The following is a 23,935-nucleotide window of genomic DNA, read 5'->3' as shown; positions in this document are numbered from 1 at the left end:
TTTTGATTCATCCAGCCTGGCATTTCACATGATGTACTCTGCATATACGTTAAATAAATAAGATGATAATATACAGCCTTGTTGTGCTCCTTTCCCAATCTTAAACCAGTCAGTTTTTCCATGTTCAGTTTTAACTATTGATTTTTGGCCCACATACAGGTTCCTCAGAAGACAAGTAAGATGATCTGGTACTCTCATCTCTTTGAGGACTTGCCACATTTTGTTGTGATCCACACATTCAAAAGCTTTACTGTAGTCAATGAAACAGAAATAGATGTTTTTCTCTAAGTCCCTTGCTTTCTCCATAATCCAGAGTGTTGGCGATTTGGTCTCTAGTTCTGTCTCTCTTTGAAAATCAGCCTGCTCTTCTGGTAATTCACATATTGCTGAAGCCTACCTTATATAATTTTAAGCATAACCTTATTGTTGGGTGAATGTTCCATAATTTGAACATTCCTTGGCATTGCTCTTCTTTGGGATTGGGACATAAACTGATCTTTTCCAATCCTCTGTTGTGTTTTCCAAATTTGCTGGCATATTGAGTGCAGCACTTCAACAGCATTACCTTTTAGGTTTTAAAATAGCTCGTCTGATTATTTTAAAAAAACCCCACAAAAACAAATGATTGAATGAATAAACAAACAAATAAATAAATGGAAGAATGAATGAATGGTTCATCTGGAATTCCATCACCTTCACTAGCCTTATTGTTAGCAATACTTCCTAAGGACCACTTGAATTCATTCTCCAGGATGTCTACCTTTAGATCAATAACCACACCATCAAGTTAATAATTAATTGGTTATATTAAGGTCTTTATTCTTTCTTATATAGTTTTTTTTTATGTATTCTTGCCATTACTTAATCTCTTCTGCTTTCTGTTAAATCCTTACCATTTTTGCATGAAACTTTCCCTTGATATCTCTAATTTTCTTGAAGATCTCTTGTCTTTCCCATTCTTTTGTTTTCTTCTATTTCTTTGCATTGCTCATTTAAGAAAACCTTATGCCTCCTCACTGTTCTCTGTGATTCTGCATTCAGTTGGGTATATCTTTACCTTTCTCCTTTACCTTTTGCTTTCCTTCTTTCCTCAGCTGTTCATTAAGCCTCATCAGACAGCCATTTTGTTTCCTTGCTCTTTTTCTTTGGAATCTTTTTGTGTTGCTGCCTCCTGTACAATATTGTGAATCTCTTTGAATCTTCAGGCATTCTGTCTACCAGATTCTAAACCCTTAAATTTATTTATCACTTCCCTTCATATTCATTGAACTGCACAACTCCCCCTTACCCCCTGCTAAGACCAGGCAGTGATCCAGGGTAGGAAGAATCTGGTTAGCCCTCATCATTGTTCCTTTCTCTTGATCTAACCCTTTTAACTCTCCTGCCTCCTTTTTAAGGGCCATGTCCAAAGATTTATCTAAGATATATAGATTGGCTGAGAATCATCTTTAATATGATTTCAATTAGGCAACTTAGGATAAGACAAGGATTTCACACCTTGTCCAGGAGGTACCATGAGTTGTCTGGACAAAGTCCTTATCAGTGGGCAGTGAAGACTTTTACATCATGCATAAGTATGCATCTGTACTAGAACAAAATCATCATTTAGAACAGTGAGGACTCAGAACAAATCTGGAGTACATCTACTACACGGGAAAAGAGCTCTGGCCAAATTTAGCACAAACTAAGGTCCTTTTACTTGAAGAGCCTTTTTAAAAAAATTCTAGTGCTTGAAAGATTTTCAACAAAACCTTTGTTGAATGCATGTCTTATTTTCAGCTAAACTCCTTCAAACCTTTCACTTTTTGAATTGAAATTCGTATTTTGAAGAGATTCCCACACATTTGTTTTTATAATGGTATTCTTTTTTCTTTTTAGACCATTTTATCATTACTCATGGCTTTTTTCTCCGAGCAGCTTAGAAATTTAATTTTGAAATAAGGATTTATTTCTTCCTGGCTTTCATATATATAAGTAGTAGCTTGGAGTTTAGGACTTTTTAAGAAGAACCTTGAGATGTCTTCAGTTTACATGCAAGTGACAGTGAAAAATTTTGGAATGTTAAAAGGAGATGATGATAGGCTTTATTCATTTTCCAGAGCCATTAGGATCAGTTCTCTCCCATAATGCTGTCGATTCATTATATAGAAGCATTCACATTCATTTTCCTTTCTTTTATTTAATTTTTTTGGTGAGACAATTGGGGTTAAGTGACTTTCCCAGGGTCGCACAGCTAGTAAGTGTCAAGTTTCTGAGGTCAGATTTGAACTCAGGTCCTCCTGAATCCAGGGCTGGTGTTTTATCCACTGCACCACCTAGCTGCCCCCATTTTCCTTTCTTTTAAAATGACTACTTTTTAAAAATAACTCCACTTTTTAATGCCTCTTATTCTTATAATAACTGGGGCTTCAGCCCAGTTATAACCATAGTTGGGAAGAGGTGGCAAAAGGGGATGTCCAAGTAAATTTCTATGAAATAAAAAAATGTTTTCATGTGAAAAGTGGACTTTGCCTTCAAAATGGGATCACAACACTTTTCTACAACTGAGGAAGTTTTTTTCCTTAAGTTGAAAATGAAATATTTTGGGCAACTGTAATTAGATGAAATAAAGTCAGGGTCTTCCTTGGTTACTTATTATTTAGGGGGTTTTAATACTGAAAGTAAAAAAGGTAATTTCCTTTGAATCTCAAGGGCATATTAGGGAGTCAAATATATATTTAACAATAATAATTACTAGCATAAAGGTTTGCAGAGTCTTTATACATTTTGTCTCATTTGATCTTCACAACCTTCTGAGATAGGTGCTGTTGTTATTCCCTTATAACAGATGAAGAAATTGAGGCTGAGAAAGGTTGAGAAATTTGCTCAGGGCACCACAGTGTCTGAGGTCTGAGGCAGGTTTTAAACATTTGAATTCTGGCTTTCCACACAGATATGCATATATAAATGCATGCAGGTATATATACTTTAACATAATAACATACTCAGTAACATGTTATATATGAGAGAATTTAACATGTTATATATGAGAGAATTGAAGTTTAACATAGGACACTGTTGGCATTTACAGGGCATCTTCTAGGGGTGCCTGCTGGTTGGAAAAGCTGAGTATTGTGCGTGAAAACAGCCATACTGTGGAAGAGCCTCATATTGTCTCTCTGTCTCTCTGATCTTCCATATTGTTGGGAATGGTATCAGTACAATAAAGATGATGGGTTTAAATGAACAAGAACAAGAATACTCCCCCCCTCCCCTCATGGGATTAGAAGGATTCCACTCATATGGTATTGAAATGTTGGATGCTCTCATGTTCTGACTAGTGATTCCCTGGATATTCTCTAACTGTAGTTACTGTGGTATACATATCCTAGACTCTACTTTGTCTGTCTCTAGGGGTTCTGTCTTGGTTGCAAGACAGAGACTACAGACTGAATGGCTTCATTGTGCCCCTGTGGATCTGATTTCTTAGAGCCTTCCCCAAAAGCCTAAAAACATCGAATTAGGCCTTTTCAAACATCGTTCATACAGTATTTGTGGAATATCCTTATTAGGGCAATAATGGTCTGTCAGGGAAAGAACTCCATTAATAGGCCTTGGGCCAATCAAGGAAAGATGGGGGGCAGGAATATTCATCCACTCCCTCACCCCCTAGTAATGTCAGCAACCCATCAGAAGTAGAATGTTTGTGATAAGCATCTTCCACGTAGCTGCCAAATTGATATTCCTGAAACACAGGGCTGACTGTTGTCAGTTCCCTCCTCCAAGAGCATTAGTGGCTCTCCGTTCCCTCAAGGATAAGATACAAATTCCTCTGTCTGGAAATTAGAGTCCTTCACTGGCTTGCTCAGACATCCATCTTTCCTAACTGATAACACATTACTGTTACATACTCTCCATTCCAGCCCGACTGTTCTCCTTCCTGTTCCTAATACATAACTTTCTCTGCCTTTGAACAGTGTTCCCCATGCCTGTAATGCTGTTTCCTAACCTCTGCCTCTTGGAATTCCTAGCTCCCTTCAAGGTTCAACTCAAGTGTGCTCTCTGCCTATTCCCGCCTATTACTTTATATGTAATACATATGTATTACATGTAATATAATTGCATATCTATGTATGTGGTATAATATATAATTATATTTGTTATGCATTACATTATATAAATACATAATTATGTTGTGTGTTTATATGTGTATGTATGTGTGTGGATATATACATGCATACATTTACACACACACACATAAAACACATGTTGTAGAATCTCGGTTCTTTTAGGACAGTTAAACATTAATTCCTTTTGCCTCAGCATCCTCAGGCCCTACTATAGTGCCTCGCTCATAATAGGAATGTAATAAATGCTGGTTGAATGAAGGAATTGCAACACGATTCATTTCATCCACCAAATATAATCGATAAGCATTAGTTTAAACTATGCTCAATCCTGAAAAACTGAGACCCTCCAAAGGAATAAAAGTGCAGGCTGAAGAAATCTAAGGCTAGTAACCCAAATTGCCTGTGTCTGTCAGTAAAGTCGTATTGTGTGAGTTGGCAGCCATAATTGGCCCTGGTGTTTTGTAAGGCCTGGGAAGAGCACTAAATGTGCTCATACTGAAGCTTTTCAGTTGAGAACGTGCCATTACAAAGGCTTGTGCCTTGCCACCCTTGGCACATGTGTGCAGTGCCATAGTTTGCCAGGGCCTGAGTGACGATATCAGCTCTATTTTTGCAGAACTCGGCCTCTCTGTTAAGCTCATTCTCCCCAGGTTAAGCTAGGCCTCCAGGCTCAATCTTTCTGTTCAGTCATTGTTTCTGTTTGGTTTTTGCTCTTTCCTGACCAGATAGAGGAGGGGGTGGAAGGATGTAGAGTCACAGAATTTGAGAATTTGAAAAGATCTCATTGACCATTTTTGGGGGTTGTTTTGTTTTGTTTTGCTGAGCAATGAGGGTTAAGTGGCTTGCCCAGGGTCACACAGCTAGTAAGTGTCAAGTGTCTGGGGCCGGATTTGAACTCAGGTCCTCCCGACTCCAGGGCCAGTGCTTTATCCACTGTGCCACCTACCTGCCCCCCCCCCCCCACCTTTGACCATTTAGTCCCACCTTGACATGGAGGAATGGCCACAATGTCACACCTGACAAGTGACTATCCAGCCTTTACTTGAGTCACCCAAAGAGGCAGAGCCCATCACCTCTGGAGGCCCTTTTGGATGATATGATGGTAAATGAAGCAGATCTAAATTGGCCACTTTGCAATTTCTTCATTGCTCCTACTTCTGTCCTCTGGAGCCAAATAGAATGAGCCATTCAGAAACCTGAAGATGGCTATCATGTCCCTATTCCCCCAATATCCTCTTTTATTATTGGAGGCAACACTAGACTGGGAGAAATTCAACCTTCCTAAGATGGACTTCCTCACACGTACAATTTAGAATTTGGACTCTGAGCTTTTTCAGACCCATTTTGGCTCTTATTATTTTATGACTATGCCATAGCAGTCAGAGTTGTTTCTTAAGCAGGAGCCTTTGAAGATAGTTCTCTCTTAATGCCAAGGGCATTCTATATTGAACATGAGTCATTTGTTCAACATCATTTAACAAACAAGTATGGAGCACCAGCTATGTGTCTGACTATGCTAAACTCTGAAGGGACCCAAAAGAAATAAAAAACATAGTTCCTACCCTGTAAGAGGAAACAGTCTACTTGAATTCTTATTTATTTAGAATTTTATTTTTCCCAAATTACATGTAAATACAAATTTTGACATCAGATTTTTAAAAAAAAAAACTTTGTTCCAAATTCTCCACCACCACCCCCCAAGAACTCAAGCAAGTCTACTTGAATTCTTAATGAAATAGACAATTAAGTGCTAAATGATAGAGAATAATAAAATGTGACATTGACAGTACTGCAAACATTCAGTGATGGTAGGAGTTGTTGTGTGACAGAGTGGTCTAGGAAGGTATCATACAGCCGGTGGGACTTGAGCTGGACCTTAATGGGTAGATAAGCCCTTCATCAGCAGAGAGGAGGAAAGGAGGCATGTTAGGGAGCAGACACTGCACAGCAAAGACATGGGTTCAATACTGAACTCTGTGCTAGTGGGACAGAGAGGAGACCTGCCTGACCAGAGTGAAGCCTGCCACTTAGGGAATGTTGGATGGGTATAGGTGGGACCAGACCATGGAGATCTTGAAAAGCCTGGCAGAGGAGCTTGGACACAAGGTGGGAGGCAGCTGAGTGTGAGAAAATCTGTCAGTGTTGCTCATCGTGCATTTTGGTGATTGTGGTTTGGGTACATATAAGAGATCACTGTTGCCCTCCCTCACCTCAACATCACAGATGAGATTGCTGATAAGGGCCGTGTGTTTCCAAGGCCCAGGAAGGGAGAGAGGATTTGTTTGGGACATGTTTAAAGCTAGCTTCTCTAGAGACTGTCCCCAAAGTCTTAATGCACTTATAAGCTTTAACAGCTCGAAAGACCGGGGCTGCCAGATATTTTCAGTAGACTTGGAGTCAGAAGTACTGAGTCTTGGTTCTAGCACTAAAATTTATTAACTATGTCACCTTAGACATGTCACTTGATCTTGGTTTTCACAATCTGGCACCCTTTTAATAACATTCTACCCTTATTACAGGCTATTCCCCTTTCCAGGCAAACTGGTGTGTTCCCCCAACGAAGTTCCCAGTCCCAATTCTATGAATTCACATAAACTGTTCTCCCTGTTTGAAATCCTTTCCCTTTTCCTACCTGTGGCTCAGAATCATTCTCTTCAAGACGACTCAGGTACCCTTCCTTGGTGAATGAAGCCTTCCCCATTTAATTCTCCCTCAGTTCCCTCTGTACAGTGTTCATTTGTGCATGTTTCTTTCCAGTAGATTACAAGGTCTGTGAGGGCCTGGGTTGTTTTGTTTCTGTCTTTGTGTCCATAGTGCCTTGCACAAACTATTTTCCCTCAGGGGCTGGAGTTATTTTTTGCCACTAGAATGATCCGAGGAGATGATGACTGGCTTTACACAGCCTGAGATGCTTAACAGCCAGAGACAGAAGGAGCTTTGTTGAATTGCATTTAATCTGTATAATGGGGTTGTGAGAGGACAGCTCTTGAAGCCAGTATTCACATAACACTTAACAGATGACAGAGTATTTTGCTCGCAGCAACCACATAAGCTAAGCATTATTCACCGTTTACACATGAGGAAACTGAGGTTCAGTGTCTTGCCCACCAATAAACTAGGAAGTAAAAAGGAGAAATGGATCCTGGGTCTTGTTACTTTTGTACTCTTTCTGCTGTATTACATCGTCCTTCCTGTCAAATGGGACTGTGCGGTAAGGCTCTTTGCAACCGTAAAATGCTGTGTAAATGGGGACTCTTGACTGTGTTGCTTGAGAAGATTAGAGGGACAGATCTGCTTGAAGCCAAGTAGAGAATAGGTGTGGGTGCTCTTTTAAAATGTCTTTTAAGAATTCATTGATATCTTTTGTTTTCATATATGTAAAATTTCCCCTGTGTGCCTTCCCTTCCTTCATCCCAGAGAACCATCCTAAATAACCATTTCTTTTTTTTTTTAATGTATGAGGTATTTTATTTTTTCCGTTACATGTAAAGATAGTTCTCAACTTTTGTTTATACAAGCTTTACCATTTCAGATTTTTCTCCCTCCCTCCCCCCTCCCCTAGACAGCAGATAATCTGATATAGGTTATGTCTATATATCTCTATACATATACATATACATATATACACACACATATATATATACACATAATAACATTAATCCTATTTCTGCATTAATCCTGTTACAAGAGAAAAAATCAGAGCAGTGATGCAAAACCTCAAAATAGAAAAAAAAAAACAACAGCACCCAAAACAAAAGAAATAATATGGTTCAATCAGCATCTATACTCCACAGTTCTTTCTTTCTTTTTTTTTTCTTGGATTTGGAGATCCTCTTCTATCATGAGTTCCCTGGAACTCTTCTGTACCATTGCATTGGTGAGAAGAATATAGTCCATCACAGTAGGTCAACACTCAATAATAACCATTTCTTTTTAAAACAAAGAAGGAAGAAGAGGGGAAAGTCAGTCAAACCAATTAATACATTAAAAAAAGTTTAAACATAATGCAACGTTTACACCATTGGACCTTTTCAAAAGAGTAGGGAGGAGATGTCCAGAAAAAGTGCTCTAAATAAGTAAGTCCACTTGGATTTCAGTAAGAAAAAGCCATTAGATGGGCCAGCTAGGTGGCGCAGTGGATAAAGCACCGGCCCTGGATTCAGGAGGACCCGAGTTCAAATCCGGCCTCAGACACTTGACACTTACTAGCTGTGTGACCCTGGGCAAGTCACTTAATCGTCATTGCCCAGCCAGAAAAAAAAAAGCCATTAGAGGGAATCAAGATTCATTAGTTTATTTGACAGACATTAAGCATTGATGATTGCGTGCATGGCCTTGAGCTAAGGACTGGGGGAGATACTAAGATGAATGCCAAAGTCCCCTCAATTAAGATAAACTTCCACTTGTACCCTGCAGCAGAAGCAGAGCTCTCATCTTACTTCAGAGCAGACTCTAGAAAAGTGAGGTGGATATGGTTCTGCCTGTAGATGATTGTTTGGCAGCAAAAGGACAATGTAAAATACTGGAAATGCTGTGTTTTTCCAGTAGGTTGGAGTTACCCACTTTTGCCACTAGATGGCAGACCTGCATTGATAATGGGAGAGGATTCCTAGGTTTCCACTGTCTGTGGGACTTTTTAAACAGACTGTTGAAAGTAGCTCAAACTAATAAATAAGGAGATTGACATATACAAAGTAAAATAACTTTAGGTGCCTCAAGGGCACTGTTGGAGTGATGAGTGGGCAAATTTGGGGTGTGTAGGGACCGTCTCCTCAGCAGGCATGAAAGAGGGGAACTGTGGTGTGGGAGGTAGAATGCCGTACTTGGAGACAGCTGACTAGATAGAATTCAAAACCTGCCCCTGACCGTGACCATGACCATGACAATTAACTTCTCTGAACTTGCGCTTCTTCAGCAAATGAGGGGGTCCCATGTCAGCTCTGACTGTGAGCCTGTGATTTTCAGCAATAATTAATTATTAATTACATGTGCTACTGAAAAAGAGTTCCCGTTGGCTATAGAAAAATTTTTCTTTGGTTAGATATTTTCTGAAGGGACCTTAGGAATTGAGCTGAGGGAGTTTACTTTTCTGTAAAATGAATAGGTTGGATAAGGTGATGTAAAGCAAGAAACACTAGATTTGTAATTTTAAAGTGTGGGTTCAGATGAAGGCCCTGCTTCACTCCCTGTATAACTCTGAGGGAGTTCTTCATCTGGAAAATAAAGACAGGAATGAGTTTGATGCTCCTTGGGCTCTAAATCTCATGATTCCTACGATCTCCCAAGTTTTCTATAAATTCTAAATTATTTATTTTAGCTAAGTTCTGTTTGCTTCAGAACCCAAGAGTTTTTATTTTTTATTTTTTCTCAATTACGTGTAGAGATAGGGTAGAGATAATTTCTGAGTTCCAAGTTCTTCTACCTTCCTTTCCCTCCCCCCTCCTGAGGCCAGCAAGCAATTTGGTATAGGTTATACATTACAGTCATGTTAAACGTATTTCCTTGTGAATCAGAACAAAAGAAAAAAACACACAAGAGAGAATAAGCAAGAACAATAACAAAAAAGCAACAACAAAAGTGAAATTAGTCGGCTTCAATCTGCATTCAGACTCCATAGTTCTTTTTCTGAATGTGGAGAGCATTTTCCATCGTAAGTCTTTTGGCATTGTCTTGGATCATTGCATTGCTGAGAACAGTTAAGTCTGTCACAGTTGATCGTCACAAAATGTTGTTGATACTGTGTACAATGTTCTCTTGGAGAACCCAAGATTATTAAATGAAAGCTACTGGGGCAGTCTCACGCCATCTAGTGAGGGACCAGAGGAAATAGATTTGACTTCAACACAAAAATGCTTTCTTTCTAGAGCAAGGGTTCTTAATTTTAATTCTTTTAAATTAAAATTTTTTTTTTGGTTCCTGATCCACAAGCATTTACTAAGGGCCTACTATCTGTTAGGCACTGGGGCTACAAATACAATAAATAAATTAGGGACCAAGAAATATAGATTCTATTTAAATACCGTTCTACTAACTTTTTGTGCTATTGAGCACTTTGTGTCAAATGGGAAAGTTCACGAACTGCCTGCCTTTTGGCAGTCTCAGATCTTTTCCACCAGATGAGAATCTATAATTTGGTGAAATAAGAGAGGTGACTTAGTGAGACCTTTTTAGAATAGATAGATGGCCTAGGCTCCCCATGAGATGTTGACTCATTCTGCTGCTTTGGCAGATTGACTGAGTCCCAGGCTGGAAGGGGGAAGATCAGCCTAGTCTGAGCAGTGCCATTACCAGTCTGCGACTTGGGGCAAAACACTTAACATCCTGGGACCTTCCTTTCCTCACTGGTAAAGAGAGTTAATATTGTTGATGGTAACCAACTCCCCAGATGTTTCACCCTCATTAGATATGTATGGGAAAGCTTTTTGTGTTGTGAGGATGAAGCATGATTAAAATGTTAACTGCTGCTACTCACAGCAGCTGTCATCAGAAGAAGGAAAAAAACCCCACAGAAAACATGTACACAGAGCCAGCCCTATATATGGCAAATTGGGACAATCTCTGTGTTCCAATTTTTTTTTATTTAATTTTTTAAATTTAATTTTTATTTTTCGTTCTAATTTCCCCCCTTTCACCCATTGAGAAAGCAAGAATTGTGATCCCCATTAAACATATGGTAATGAAGAACCTATTTCTGCATTAGCCAGGTGTTCTGTACCTTAGAGAGGTCTCATACCACTTTGCTCTGGGGTCCATTTGACTAGAATTGTCTTGGGGGGCAGTTGGCTATGTATGCCAGGAGAATAGTGTGGCTGATAAGGTCGACCATGGAGTTGTGAAGAAAGGTAAGCAAGCTGCCTATAGAGTTGCAAATTAGTAGAATCTTTTTGGAGGGAATCCACCAATACACAGTGTTACCAAAACAATCATACAATTTTCCCTATTTAGAAGTGACTATGATGTTAAAGAAAGCAATACAATGTTTAAAAAGAATATGGGTGGGGGGACAGCTAGGTGGTGCAGTGGATAAAGCACCAGCCCTGGATTCAGGAGGACCTGAGTTCAAATCCCGCCTCAGACACTTGACACTCACTAGCTGTGTGACCCTGGGCAAGTCACCTAACCCTCATTGCCCCACAAAAAAACAAATAAAAAAATATACTGCAAGAATATTATCACAAGGAAAAGAAGATATGGGATCAAAAATATGTACATAGATAACATCAATATCGGTATGTCTTTTAAATGCAAAGAACTTCAGACAACCAATATATCTAGTAGTTTGTGATATTTGTATTTGTCAGTGATATTTGTAGAATGCTACATAATCATTAAAATGCTATATATGAGGATTGTAAAGAAACTTGGAAAGACATGAAATTATACAAAATGAAAAATTCTGAACCAAAACCACATTACACAACTATGTAAAAAGAAAAATGTATATATACACAAATATAGAGCTAAGTAGACAGACTACAGAGGGAGTACCTAGTAAATTATTGTGAGCATAATACACATAGAAAATGATTTATGTCTAAATCATTAAGAGTATTAATGTTTAGTTGCTTTTATTACTTAAATAATTATATTCTAAATTATTCTTTGCAAAATAAGAGAAATGGGCCTGTAAGTATTTTAAAAGTAGACATCCAGAACTCATACGATCAAACTCAAAGCACAGGGACTGGGTGCTTAGCAGCAATACCTTTCGTACTCCACCTTCATGCATCCCCAACTTCTTAAGATCTGTTGTCCTTTTATGATCGTTATTTCCATTTTCTCCCTTCATTGCCCTTATTTACTTTCATCAGACAAATAAATATTACATGTATGTATATATACGTGTGTGTGTGTGTATAAAATAAAATGTCTACAGGAAAAAGTTACAGTGATAGCCCTGGGCCCACCACCCCATTAAGGATATTCCTGTTTTATTATATTCCTACTTTATCTGTACCTTTTTGCTTCAAGAAAGACATAAAGAAACTGAGGAAGGTGTAATTAAAATGAGGTGATGAGAAAGGTTACTTATGAAGAGATTCTCAAGAAAATGGGATTTTTTGAACCTGAAAAAGAAAGGGTAAGGAAGGAAATGATTGAAGTTTATGTAAAGATCTGGTTAATGTAAACATAGATTTATCCTTTGAGATAGATTAGCCAGTTAATAGAATAAAGTCAACATTTACCAAAGTCATTACAGTGGGTAGAAAGTACTCTAGAAAGATTAATTCCTTTGGTATGTCCTCCCTCCCTTTTATTCTGTATTTTTTCCCACTCTCCTATCTTTATCTTCTCCGGTTTTTTCTAGCCCACTATTCCTTCATTACCTTCTCTTAGCTTCTTTCTGCCTCTTTTCCTTTGCATTCCTATCCATCTTATTCCCATCTTTCTTACTGTTCCCTTTCCCTTCCATGGCTGTGCCACAGTTCTTTTCTTCTTGTATTGTCTCAGCTTTCCATTTACATTGGCTTTTTTGAAGAAAGTATTGAATTTTATTGAACACCAAATAATTTCATCCTACAGAATTGACATGCCCATGAACAAATCATAGAAACATTAGATAACTGTCAAAGATAATTAAACCAATAAGATATGTCAAAACGTGGGGGATGAGGATAAAGATGTATTTAGGGACACATTTATATATTGAAATACTTTTATCAACAAAATAATTTTTTTAAAAGATTTTAAAAATTGGGCAACTTAAAAAAAAACCTACCAGACCAACAAATGAAAAAAATACCAATATGAATTCTGCCCCCAAATATAAATTAACAAATGTATCTCAGAGCTAATTTAAACACTTATAAAATACATAAATCTTTAGCTAATTGTTTAAAAAATAAGGAGGATCTACAAATGAAAACTGTCAAACATTTTATATATTTATTTATCCATTCATTCATTTATTTTGGCTTTTTGCTTAGAATTTTATTTTTCCCCCAATTACATGTAAAAACAATTTTAACATCCATTTTTGAAACTTTGTGTTCCCCATTTACATTGTTACAGTTACTGAGCATATGGTTTTTTTGACTCTACATACTTCACTCTGCATCATTTCTTTTAGATAGATCTTTCCATGTCTTTCTGTTTTCATCATCCACATGTACCACAGTTTGTTTAGCCATTCACCAGTTGATGGGCATCTATTTGTTTACAATTCTTAGCTATCACAAAAAAAAAAAGCTGCCATAAATAATTTGGAGTTTGTGGGGACTTTGCTCTTATTGGTGGATTCTTTTGGCTATAAGCCCAGTAATGGAGTCTCTGGTTCAAAGGATAGAGACATTTTTGCCATTTTGTTTGCATGATTTCAGATTGTTTTACAAAGTGGTTGTACCATTTCATAGTTTCACCAACAACGTATTAATGTTCCTATCTTTCTGCATTGCTTCCCCTGCAACATTGACCGTTGCCTTTTTTTGTCGTTTTTGCCAATTTGCAGGGTGTGAGGTGAAACCTTGGGGTTGTTTAGATTCATTCATGTGATAGGCAGTTGAATTATCTCCCTCTAACTCTACAGGGGAATACCATATTCTATTCTGACCCCTTCTCTACTGTTTTACAACCCAGGCCTATAACTGACTTAATAAAAGAAACATTTAGCTATTAGCTGTGACTACAAGATAAAAGAGAATTTCTAAGAAACTTGAAAATGATCATTAGGGATTTGTTGGCATAGACACAATGAGGGTATCTTGGTGAATAATAAATAAAGCATGGATGGACAGGTGGACTCTGCCTTCAAAGAAGGCAACATAGAGAAGCATAGTTACATCAATGGCTGGTGCGTTACCCAGGGACCACAGTAGAATTCTGTTTGTTTGGGTTTTTTGTTTTGTTTTGTTTTTGCAGGGCAGTGAGGGTTAAGTGACTTGCCCAGGGTCACACAGCTAGTGTCAAGTGTCTGAGGCTGGATTTGAACTCAGGTCCTCCTGAATCCAAAGCCAGTGCTTTATCCACTGCGTCATCTAGCTGCCCCCCGCAGTATAATTCTCTCTCAATACCATGAAAGTCTAGTGATTACTCCTCTGAACTCTTATTATAAATTGGATCTATGACTTTCAGGTTCATTGTGCTCCTTTAATAATTAATTCATTTGGCAAATATTTATTAAGCACTTGATATGTGAATGGTACTGCTAGGTGCTGTACTCCATCCCTTAATAGCTGTATGACCATGTAAAATCATTTGACCTCTCAGAGCCTTAATTTCCTTATCTGTAAAATGAGCTTTAGGAAAGGTCAAATAAACTAATGTATATGAAAGTACTGTAAGGTGCTATGCAAATGTAAAGTGTACATATCTAAAATTACTTTTAACCTAACTTGTACACATTGGTTAACTTAGACCTGTAACTTACTAACAGTTTGGATTTGGTGCCAATGAGGTGTAGGTTTCTGATAGGGAAATCTTCACTGAAAATAACTCTGGATAAAGAGGCTGGACAAAAAAATCTCAATTCCAACAGTTTTGTCAAAAGATACATTTTAAAGTATATGACTTGTATGTGAAACTCTTAAAGATCTATGTTCTTGCACCTCTCGGTAGAGAGCGGTATAATACTGTGTTATGCATGATAGAACCATTCATCCTTTTGTGAAGTCTAGAAAAAAAGTAAGGCTATTAAAGTAAAAATAGTCCCAACACCCACTGGTATTCCACATGAATACCTTATATACTCAGTACACATCTTATCCTCTTTTATACCCCTCCCTTGCTTAAAAAACAAGAACAACAAAACTTAATTGGAACAAATATTTCTTGAATAAATATCACCAAAAGTTGTTCTAGATTTATGCTGACCATTTTTTTCCTCATTAAATGATCATTTGGGAATTTATTATATACCTTGTACCTAAAGTGAAGTACAGGACTAAATATTAAGCATGTAACATTATATTAACAAATGCCCCAAAACACTTGTGGAAATACTGATTCAGTTAGTATGGTTGCTGTTAAATGAAGTTATGAAGACAGAATATTTATTTGTATGTATATACCATTCAGTTGAAATAGATGTTAGTTGAGATATTTTCTTCAGATAAAGGTTTGGAAGATATAATGAACAGCCTTCTTCCGATTTTGCAGGCATAAGTTGCCTTTCTTTTTTTAGACTAGTCTTGGCTAATTGAAATTTTTAAATTGTTCTGAAAGATTTGTAATTTCTCCTTAATTCTTAGAAGTTTTGCTTTATAACCTGTCAAAAATGAAAATCTGTTTTGAGCAATATACTTATAGCACGCTAATTACCGTAGTACGAAATGATGGATGTGAAAGTAAGGACTTTCCTTCTTTCAATATAGTACATCATAAACCTTTTTATCCTGATACTGTCAGTATCACCCCTGGTAGTCTCTTATTTCCACCTGTATACACTACAGCTTTATCACAGGTCTTTCTGTCTCTACATCTGTAGGCCACCTTTCATTCTGCTTTTGCATTAATCCTTGTTATAATTGTCAACAGCTTCCTGGAAACTTCTGTGAACATGCTTATGGAACCCAAAGAGATAACAATGAATATGGATGGCTTCTTGAAGACAGGGATTATTTATTTCACTTTTGTATTTGTGTCCCCAGGGCCTAGTTTGTGCTTAATAAATACTTGTTGATTGATTGATTGATCTTCACTCCTCTGGTCCAAAATCTTCAGTAACTTCCTTCCACCCACCAAATTTTGTTCAGAATCTTCTCTCACATTACCCTACTTTTCCTGCTTTATCTAAGACTCACTGCCCGCCCCCCTCTCCTCCCAATAAATGCTGTATGCTTGTCAAATTTGACCACTCCCTGTCCCTTGAGCTTCCCTGCTTTTGAGCAAAAGCCCATATTCTTCCCCATGCCTAAAGAGCCCTCCCACCCTCTCTTTGCCTGTTGTACCTTATCCATCCTTCAAAGCCTGGTCAGATGAGACCTTAGCCATGAAACCTATCCTCATGTCCCTTTTTAATTCTTTTTTTTTTTTTCCTTTTTGTCTTTTTTTTTTTTCAGGGCAGTGGAGGTTAAGTGACTTGCCCAGGGTCACACAGCTAGTGTCAAGTATCTGAGGACAGATTTGAACTCAGGTCCTTCTGAATCCAGGGCCAGTGCTTTATCTACTGTGCCACCTAGCTGCCCTTTACCTTTTTAATTCTTAATCTCTTCCCCACTCAGACTTTACATAACCCCCCTTTTAAAAAATATTGCTCTAATACACTAAACCATCATATTTTTAGCAAAATAGTTTAAATTTGTTGACATTGATAAGCCTGTTTCCTCAGCATTTTATCTTTCTAAACCACTTTTGGAAAGTCTTCTTTTTGCATCCTTTTTGTAATTCATTATTCACAACTGGTTCTTGATATCACATGAAAGATGAAAAGATTAAGAAAATCACTGCAAAATGAATCATACTTAAGTAAAACATATGCTTAGCCACCATACAAAATAATAGATAGTTGTTTTGGTATGATATCCCCATATCAGAGTAAGCGCCATTCATTATGTTTGGGCCTGTGTCTTATCTAAACCTTATTTCCACCTGCCTACCTGCACCTAGCTCAGCTCTTTGTAGGTAGATGGTTAAAAAATGACAGGTGAACGGATTTATTAAAAAGAAATGGTTCTTAGTTTTGTCTCAGAGCTGAAATACATGCCATTCTTCTCCTTCAGCCTCAATTAGCTACATGATCTGAAATATTTAAAGCACTAATAAAATGTAAAAAAAAATTGCATAACAGCTCACAAGCTTAAGTTGCCATAGAAATGTTCATTAATAATAATGCAGGGATTAGGGGGAAATTGCTACCATATAACAGAACCCATGAGTAACAATGCCAGTTCATGTAGTTTGGTTCCTGATATTTTGTGGTTTTTCTCTTTTTGAATGATGTTATTTATCATTTGCAGAGAGAAAATTATTGGTCATAGTTACTTCATAAATATATCCATGCTTACCAGGGCTCAAATTTGAAACAACCTTAGCCATCTAAAATATAGCTATGAAACCAAAAGTAAGAAAGGCAGCCCTCTTGGTGACAATAGTTGTCACAGAAGCCCTCACTTAAAGCTTATTGGCTCCTACTGCCCATATAATTCCCAACAAGTTTGGTGATCTGATTTTTTTTTAGCCCTCAGAAAGGAGAAAAAGAGCTGCTAGATCCGACTATAATGACAAATGACATTTAGGAAGTGTGGGGAGGGGGGGGAATCTAGGATTTGTTTTGGTTTTGACAATGAGGAATTATCATCTCTTCAGTGCCAGCTAAGAACTGCTGTTTCTGGAATAGTAGATTTTGGATGATTTTATCCAATTTATTATCCTTTTTTGGGAAAGTAAATGCACACTTCTTGGTAGAAGAATGGAGAGAATATGATGTTCCATTTGATTTTGAAGGCATGACAGCAGAGAATCCCTCCCGGTTTCTGCCGCACTCTTGTTTTTTTGTGGGGTGGGGCAATGAGGGTTAAGTGACTTGCCCAGGGTCACACAGCTAGTAAGTATCAAGTGTCTGAGGTCGGATTTGAACTCAAGGTCCTTCTGAATCCAGGGCCGGTGCTTCATCCACTGAGCCACCTAGCTGCCCCCATTGCACTCATGATCAGTATTTCAAAAATCGGTCCTAGCTCCTAAGTCTGCAGTTTAGGGTGAGGCCAATACCTGACTTGGACAGCTCAGTGTCCTTTCACCATGAATTTTAAGGAATATTTGTCTAGTTATAACTTCTAATTCTTTAATTTCTGATCTTTAGGGATGTGCCTTATTTTGAGAGCCTGTAACCAAGAGCAACTGGACTTTAGTGGAAGGGAGTAACATGAAATAAGGTCATAGATCTTTGCCTTATTGGCCCATGTATATGCTGAGTTAATTGACTTTTTAGAACATTCCTTCTTTTGACTGTGTAATCTTATTTACTCTCTCTGACCTCTCCTTTTCTGCTGTTTTTCTTCTTTTACTGTGATCCGTAACTTCCTGTCCAAGCCCAGCAACCTAAACTGTACTACATGGTTGCTTCAGGAAATTGCAAAATATGTAGACCCAGATTTTCACCTGATACAACAAATGGAAAAAATAAAATAAAATGTAGGAAACCATACATAAGAAGATGTAAAGTAGAAACCTGTGGAATTACAGCTCTGCAAAAGTTTTGTATTTCTTTTATGGGCAAATTCATAAAAGTGGGCATATCATAACATTGTCCTTACTTTATAAATTGGGTCAGGCAAATCTAGGTGTAGCACGCTAGATTAATGCAATTATAAAGCAATTTTCAAATGTCCTTGACCCCTGAGTAAGTGTAGTCATGCTTTCCTCATCTGTGAAATATTCGGATAGTATCTTATACGGAGAGAAATTGGGGGGCACTGTATCCCCAATCACTTTGTCAGGGTGTCTTTAGATGTATCTCCTCAGTATCTGACAAGTGATAGGGAAATTTGGGGGGTTTGTTCTCTGTAGTCTGTTGTCACGTTGTAGTTGTTGGCAAAATTGCCTGTCACACACTGTTGATTTCTTCCTAAACGCTCTACCCACAGTTTGGGTAAGCTGCTATCAATATAGAATTTTTTTATAAAGACATAGAACTGAGCCCTCTCCTTGATAGATGAGAAAACGAACAGCCAGAGATATTGAGATTTGTCCAAGATCCCATTTGCGACAATACTGCTACGCTGCCTTCGGGAACTTGACCAAGCTTCATATTTGACACCAAGAAATCGAATTCACACCATGAAGCATAACTGTTGATTGCTGTTTTTCTGATATGGTGTTTGCACAGATTTGTTGTGTCCTAAGCTCTATAATTGGTCCTTGAAGAGAAAGCTTAGATAACAAACAGTTCTGGTCCTAATGGAGCTGAGATTATAACAGAGGGATGAGACAAACGCACAGTAACTCCAACACATTATATATAATAAATGGGCCTAGTATAGGTCTTCATCACCTTTTTTGTTTAGATTCTTAGAGTAGTGTTCTTATTGATCTCTCTGCCTTCACACTCTCCCCTCTCTAATCCATCTTCCTCACAGCTACCAGCCTGATGTTCCTGAAGTGCGGGTCTGGCCACGTTACTCTCCTGTTCAGGAAGCTTCTGTGTCTTCCTCTTATTTCCAGGATAAAAATGGAAGCTCTTCTGTTGGGCACTTAAAGTCCTTCTCAGTCAGGCTCCAGCCTATTTTTCCAAATTGAGCTCACATCATTCCCTTTCACATAATATGTTCCAGTCAAAATAGCTTACTTGCGGGGCAGCTAGGTGGCTCAATGGATAGAGCACTGGCCCTGGAGTCAGGAGGACCTGAGTTCAAATCCACCCCAATTGCCTAAAAAAAGGAAAAAAATACCTTACTTGCTGTTCCTCATCCATCCATGCCTTTGGCCAGGTTGTCCTCCATGCCTGCAAAGTTCTTCCTTTTTCTTGAAGTGGGGCACTGTCTCCAGGGCACACTATCCCAAGCTTCAGGGGGTCCCAGCTGATAAGGTTTAAGGAGAGGCATATTCTCAGCTCAATGAGCAAGAGAAGGAAATGACAAACCACTCCAGTATCTTTTTGGGGGGGGGGTGAGGCAGTTGGGGTTAAGTGACTTGCCCAGGATCACACAGCTATTTCCTTCCTCTTGAAATCTCTGGCTTCCTTCTGATTTGAATTCAAGGTATTTTATAATTTCCCAATTGTTAGTCGTCCCACCCCCATTTGTGTGGGGTGTTTTTTTTTTCTGTTTTTGTTTGTTTTTTGTTTGTTTGTTTTGGGGTTTTTTGTGGGGCAGTGAGGGTTAAGTGACTTGCCCAGGGTCACACAGCTAGTAAGTATCAAGTGTCTGGGGCCAGATTTGAACTCAGGTCCTCCTGAATTCAGAGCTGGTGCTTTGTCCACTGTGCTACCTAGCTGCCCCTGTATTTTCTATCTATCTACATATGTAGTTTCTTCCCAGTACACTATAAGCTCCTTGAGAGCAGGGTCTGTTCCCTTTTTGTCTCAGCATCTCTGGTGCCTAGCACAACATATGGCATAGAGTTCTTAATAGATACTTGTTGAAATGAATTCTTTGATTAACATCTAAAAAGAGAGAGATGAGGAGTAAGAATTTCGGTGTTTATTCAGTACTGTCCAGGAAAATGACTTAAGGTCAGTCTCAGTCTGAATATGCTTCCTGAATAAGGTTAGTTTTGCAGGCAGAGAAGGACTATGGTAGGATGGTGCAGAGGGCTTTACGGGGTAGAAAGGACCATGGACAAAAAGCTCGCAGAGAGAGGCATGTCCAGGAAAAGGGTAAGTCAATTTTGTTGGCAGGAGATTAAAGACAGATGGTCAGAGTAGGAGTACCTGTTAAAATACATAAAATACATATTTTATTAAGTAGTGCTTCATCAACCACTGAATGCCACATAGTGCCTTAGCCAAGGCATCATGTTATAGTCCCCGGAGGACAGAAAGAGAAAACTGTCCTTGCACCCCATTGATCTCACATCTCACTGGACAAAGGAAGAAGAGGCTTTGAGATCTATCTCTGATTCTGTATTTAGATTGTGGAAACTGGCTTAGACTTCTCTAAGCTTGGGAGTGACAACGGGATTAATGTGACATTGCAAAATGATGGTTCCTCTTTTTAGTATAATTTTATTCATCTTTACTTTTTATATTGCCTTTATTTTTCTCCCACTTTCCCCATCCAGAAAGCCATTCCTTATAACAAAGTTGGAATAAAAGAAAAAACCAGTACATTAAAGCTAACAACACTATGTGTTCCTTACACGTTTCCCTACCCCTGCCTCCAACCTGTTTAAAGAAGAGAGGAAGGTACATTCTCATACCTCCTTTTTTGTCATCAACCTTTGAGGATTAAATGAAAGTTTGTGTTTCCACCAAGATGGAAAAAAATAATAATAAAACTCATTAAAAGTTTCTTTTGGGCATTTGCTCATTGATTATTTGAAAAGCTTTTTTTAAACAGTCTTGTTCTTATGATGAAAAATGCTATCCATCCCCAGAGAAAGAACTGATGCTTCAGATTGAAGCTAATAATAATAATTAATAATAATAATAATAACAATAATGATGCGTCTTCTTTCCATGAATTGTGCTTTATATTTTGAGTAAAGGTTTATGGTGGTTTGTAACTTCACATAGTTTCTTATTAAAGAAACATTTTATTATAATATGTTGACACTTCCCATTTCTTTTGTCAGGATCTTAAAATACTACTTAGTTCTAAATACTAAATTTGGAATGTTTTCAATTGTTTTATAAAATACTAGATACTTAAAGCAGTGAATTTACCAATACTAAAATATTTTTCAGGAATTGTTCCTTCCTCTGTAGTCCTGACTTCTTTCCAGGTGATGTCAAGAGTTTTTCTAATATGGGCAGTAACACACAGTGTCAAAGAGGTAAGTGTTTAAATCATAGGATGAAATGTAATAACATTAGTAATTAGACGAAAACTACTGTTTTTCAGCCTTCTTCATATATGTGCTATGGCTAAAGACTGACTTCTGGCTAATATCAACATCATTTGACCAATTTTCACATTCCCTGGAGAAAGCTTAAGTCTTTTTTTTTTTTTTGAAAGCTTAGTCTTAGGGGAGAATGGGCCTCAAAATGCAATATTCTTACAGATTATTAGATACATTTCAATTATTAAAATCCTATAATGAAGTAAGTCCCAAATATACCTCAAGAGTGTGAGTAATGTGTGTTGAGAATTTTTTCTTTCACCCTATTTGCTTTCCGCACCTTTAGGCTCTGGGCTCAGAGAATGACCCAAAAAGGCTAGGAGTGGAATGAAGTCCTTACTTTCTGAGCCTTACAGGGCTTACAGCAAGCAGCTTTCCTTTACTCCCACACTACCAGAGCTTTAACTGGAGTTCTAGCCCAGCCTAGGAATGCAAAAGGAAACCAGGCCATGGTCCAGCAAACTGGCCCCTTCAGTGTTCACACCTTTGTAACACAGGTAACATCAGGAGTTAAGGAAGTGGGGAGAAGATGCCTCCCCAGAGACAGGAATGCCTGAAATGAGGAAAAGGAGACAGCTCCTTAGCCCCTGGCATCTTCTTGAGATCATGGCTGCCTCTCAATTGAGGATTTTGTCGATCTCATAAAGCTCTGCCTGCCCTAGCTCAAACTTTGTCATAGAGTAGAGCCCAGGGAAGGAGGAAGAGGAGAGGAGGTCAGGATGCATTTGGAAGAACCAAGGGTTCCTCGGGTTCCCCTCTTCGGCATAGCTTCTTTTCATGAGTCATAAAACTAGGGCCTGCCATTCCAGAAAGGCTAATGCCTATGAGAAGAGCCAGATTTCAACAACCTGGCCAACCTTTGACACCAGCTCTGGCTGGGGCTCTTGCCTCTATAAAATGAGGAGGTTAGACAAAGGTCATCTCTAAGGTTCTTACAGATTTAAGTCTATAAATGTATGAGAATTTTTACTCCATTTAGTTCTACCTAATGGCAGCCTCACTTTCTTTTTTTTTTTTTCCTTTTTTTTTTTTTTTTTTTGCGGGACAATGAGGGTTAAGTGACTTGCCCAGGGTCACACAGCTAGTAAGTGTCAAGCGTCCGAGGCCAGATTTGAACTCAGGTCCTCCTGAATCCAGGGCCAGTGCTTTATCCACTGTGCCACCTAGCTGCCCCCAGCCTCACTTTCAGTAAGAATCGAATACACTTTCCTCTGACCTAGACAAGCTAGTTCCCCTCAGAGAACTTAGTTTCTAAGACCTCAGTTTCCTCTGAATGAAATGAAGACGCAGGGGCAGCTAGGTGCTGCAGTGGATAAAGCACTGGCTCTGGATTCAGGAGGACCTGAGTTCAAATCTGGCCTCGGACGCTTGACACTTACTAGCTGTGTGACCCTGGGCAAGTCACTTAATGCTCATTGTCCTGACCAAAATAAATGAATGAATGAATGAAGGTGCAAGACTAAATGATTCTTGAGGTCCCTTCCAGCTCTTATGTGATCTTTTGAAGTGGAAGAGGAAGGTATATCTTCAAACTCTCTTTCTGTCTCCTTTCCAAAAGCAGCTATCTTCTTGTTTTTCTACTGTGTAATTTAAGATTCTAAATGTGGATTCTAATGTATTCCCCCAGTTTGGGGGAAACTGACTAAAAATCACTGATAAAACGAGTTTAGGTTTTTGAGGGTTTATTGGAAAATAGAAAGAAAAAGATTGAGAACAGAATTCTAACAGCCTGGCATTCCTATCTTTCCTCAAATTTCCTGTGAAGTCCTCTGCCGCCACCACCATCAAGTCCGGAAGCCAAAAAGGCCAGCGCTCTCTGCGCAGGCTCCCTTTCCTCCTTCCTGTCTCCTCCCAGACCATAGGAGGCTCCTCCAGTTGATTGGCTGGTAGACTTGATAGATAGCACCCATGAGCAAGCGTCATTTCCTGACGCCAAGGAAAAGCCACAATGCCTCTGAGGCATTTTCCTCATGGTGGAGCTCTCCACAGCAAGTCTCCAGTAGGTGGCGTCATTCCAATCATTACACTACAAAATCTTCATTGCCCTGACTAAGGCTGATTTTTGTGCCTCTTGCCCCAGGCACAGTTTGTGGTATGTGCCCACTGTACAAAAAGTCCTAGTTAATACTCTGACATTCAGGTTCACAGATACATGATGCATTAAAAACTACAGATCTTCAAGCTCGAAATGTACCCAGTAATCTTTGAAAAAGTGTCCCCATCAGGCAGGTGAGCCTGCAGGGCAGTACTTGTCAAGGCTCGATGGGAAGAATGTTGAAACTAATGGCCAAAGTAAAGTTTCTGGATGGTCTGTGGATTTGATTTCTGGCAGTCAATTGTCTTCAGTCATATGCCTCACATTGGTCTAGCTGCATGTTTTTCAAAGAGTTCTT

The 23,935-nt window shown here is 38.6% G+C and overlaps 1 protein-coding gene across 1 annotated transcript in view; it reads left to right on the top strand.

Moving 5' to 3' along the window:
• The window catches only part of HACD2 (3-hydroxyacyl-CoA dehydratase 2), a 101,982-nt gene that overhangs the window by 34,124 nt on the left and 43,923 nt on the right, over nucleotides 1-23,935 (top strand). Inside the window, exon 4 of the mRNA XM_043995826.1 lies at nucleotides 21,388-21,476. Within this exon, the coding sequence (XP_043851761.1) occupies nucleotides 21,388-21,476 (89 nt within the window). The remainder of the gene's footprint in view (nucleotides 1-21,387; nucleotides 21,477-23,935) is intronic.

This window comes from Dromiciops gliroides, chromosome 3 (genome assembly GCF_019393635.1).
Source record: "Dromiciops gliroides isolate mDroGli1 chromosome 3, mDroGli1.pri, whole genome shotgun sequence".
Taxonomy (NCBI): Eukaryota; Metazoa; Chordata; class Mammalia; order Microbiotheria; family Microbiotheriidae; genus Dromiciops; species Dromiciops gliroides.
The sequence above is the reverse complement of the archived record's forward strand: the minus strand, read 5'-3'. Positions and strand labels throughout refer to the sequence as shown.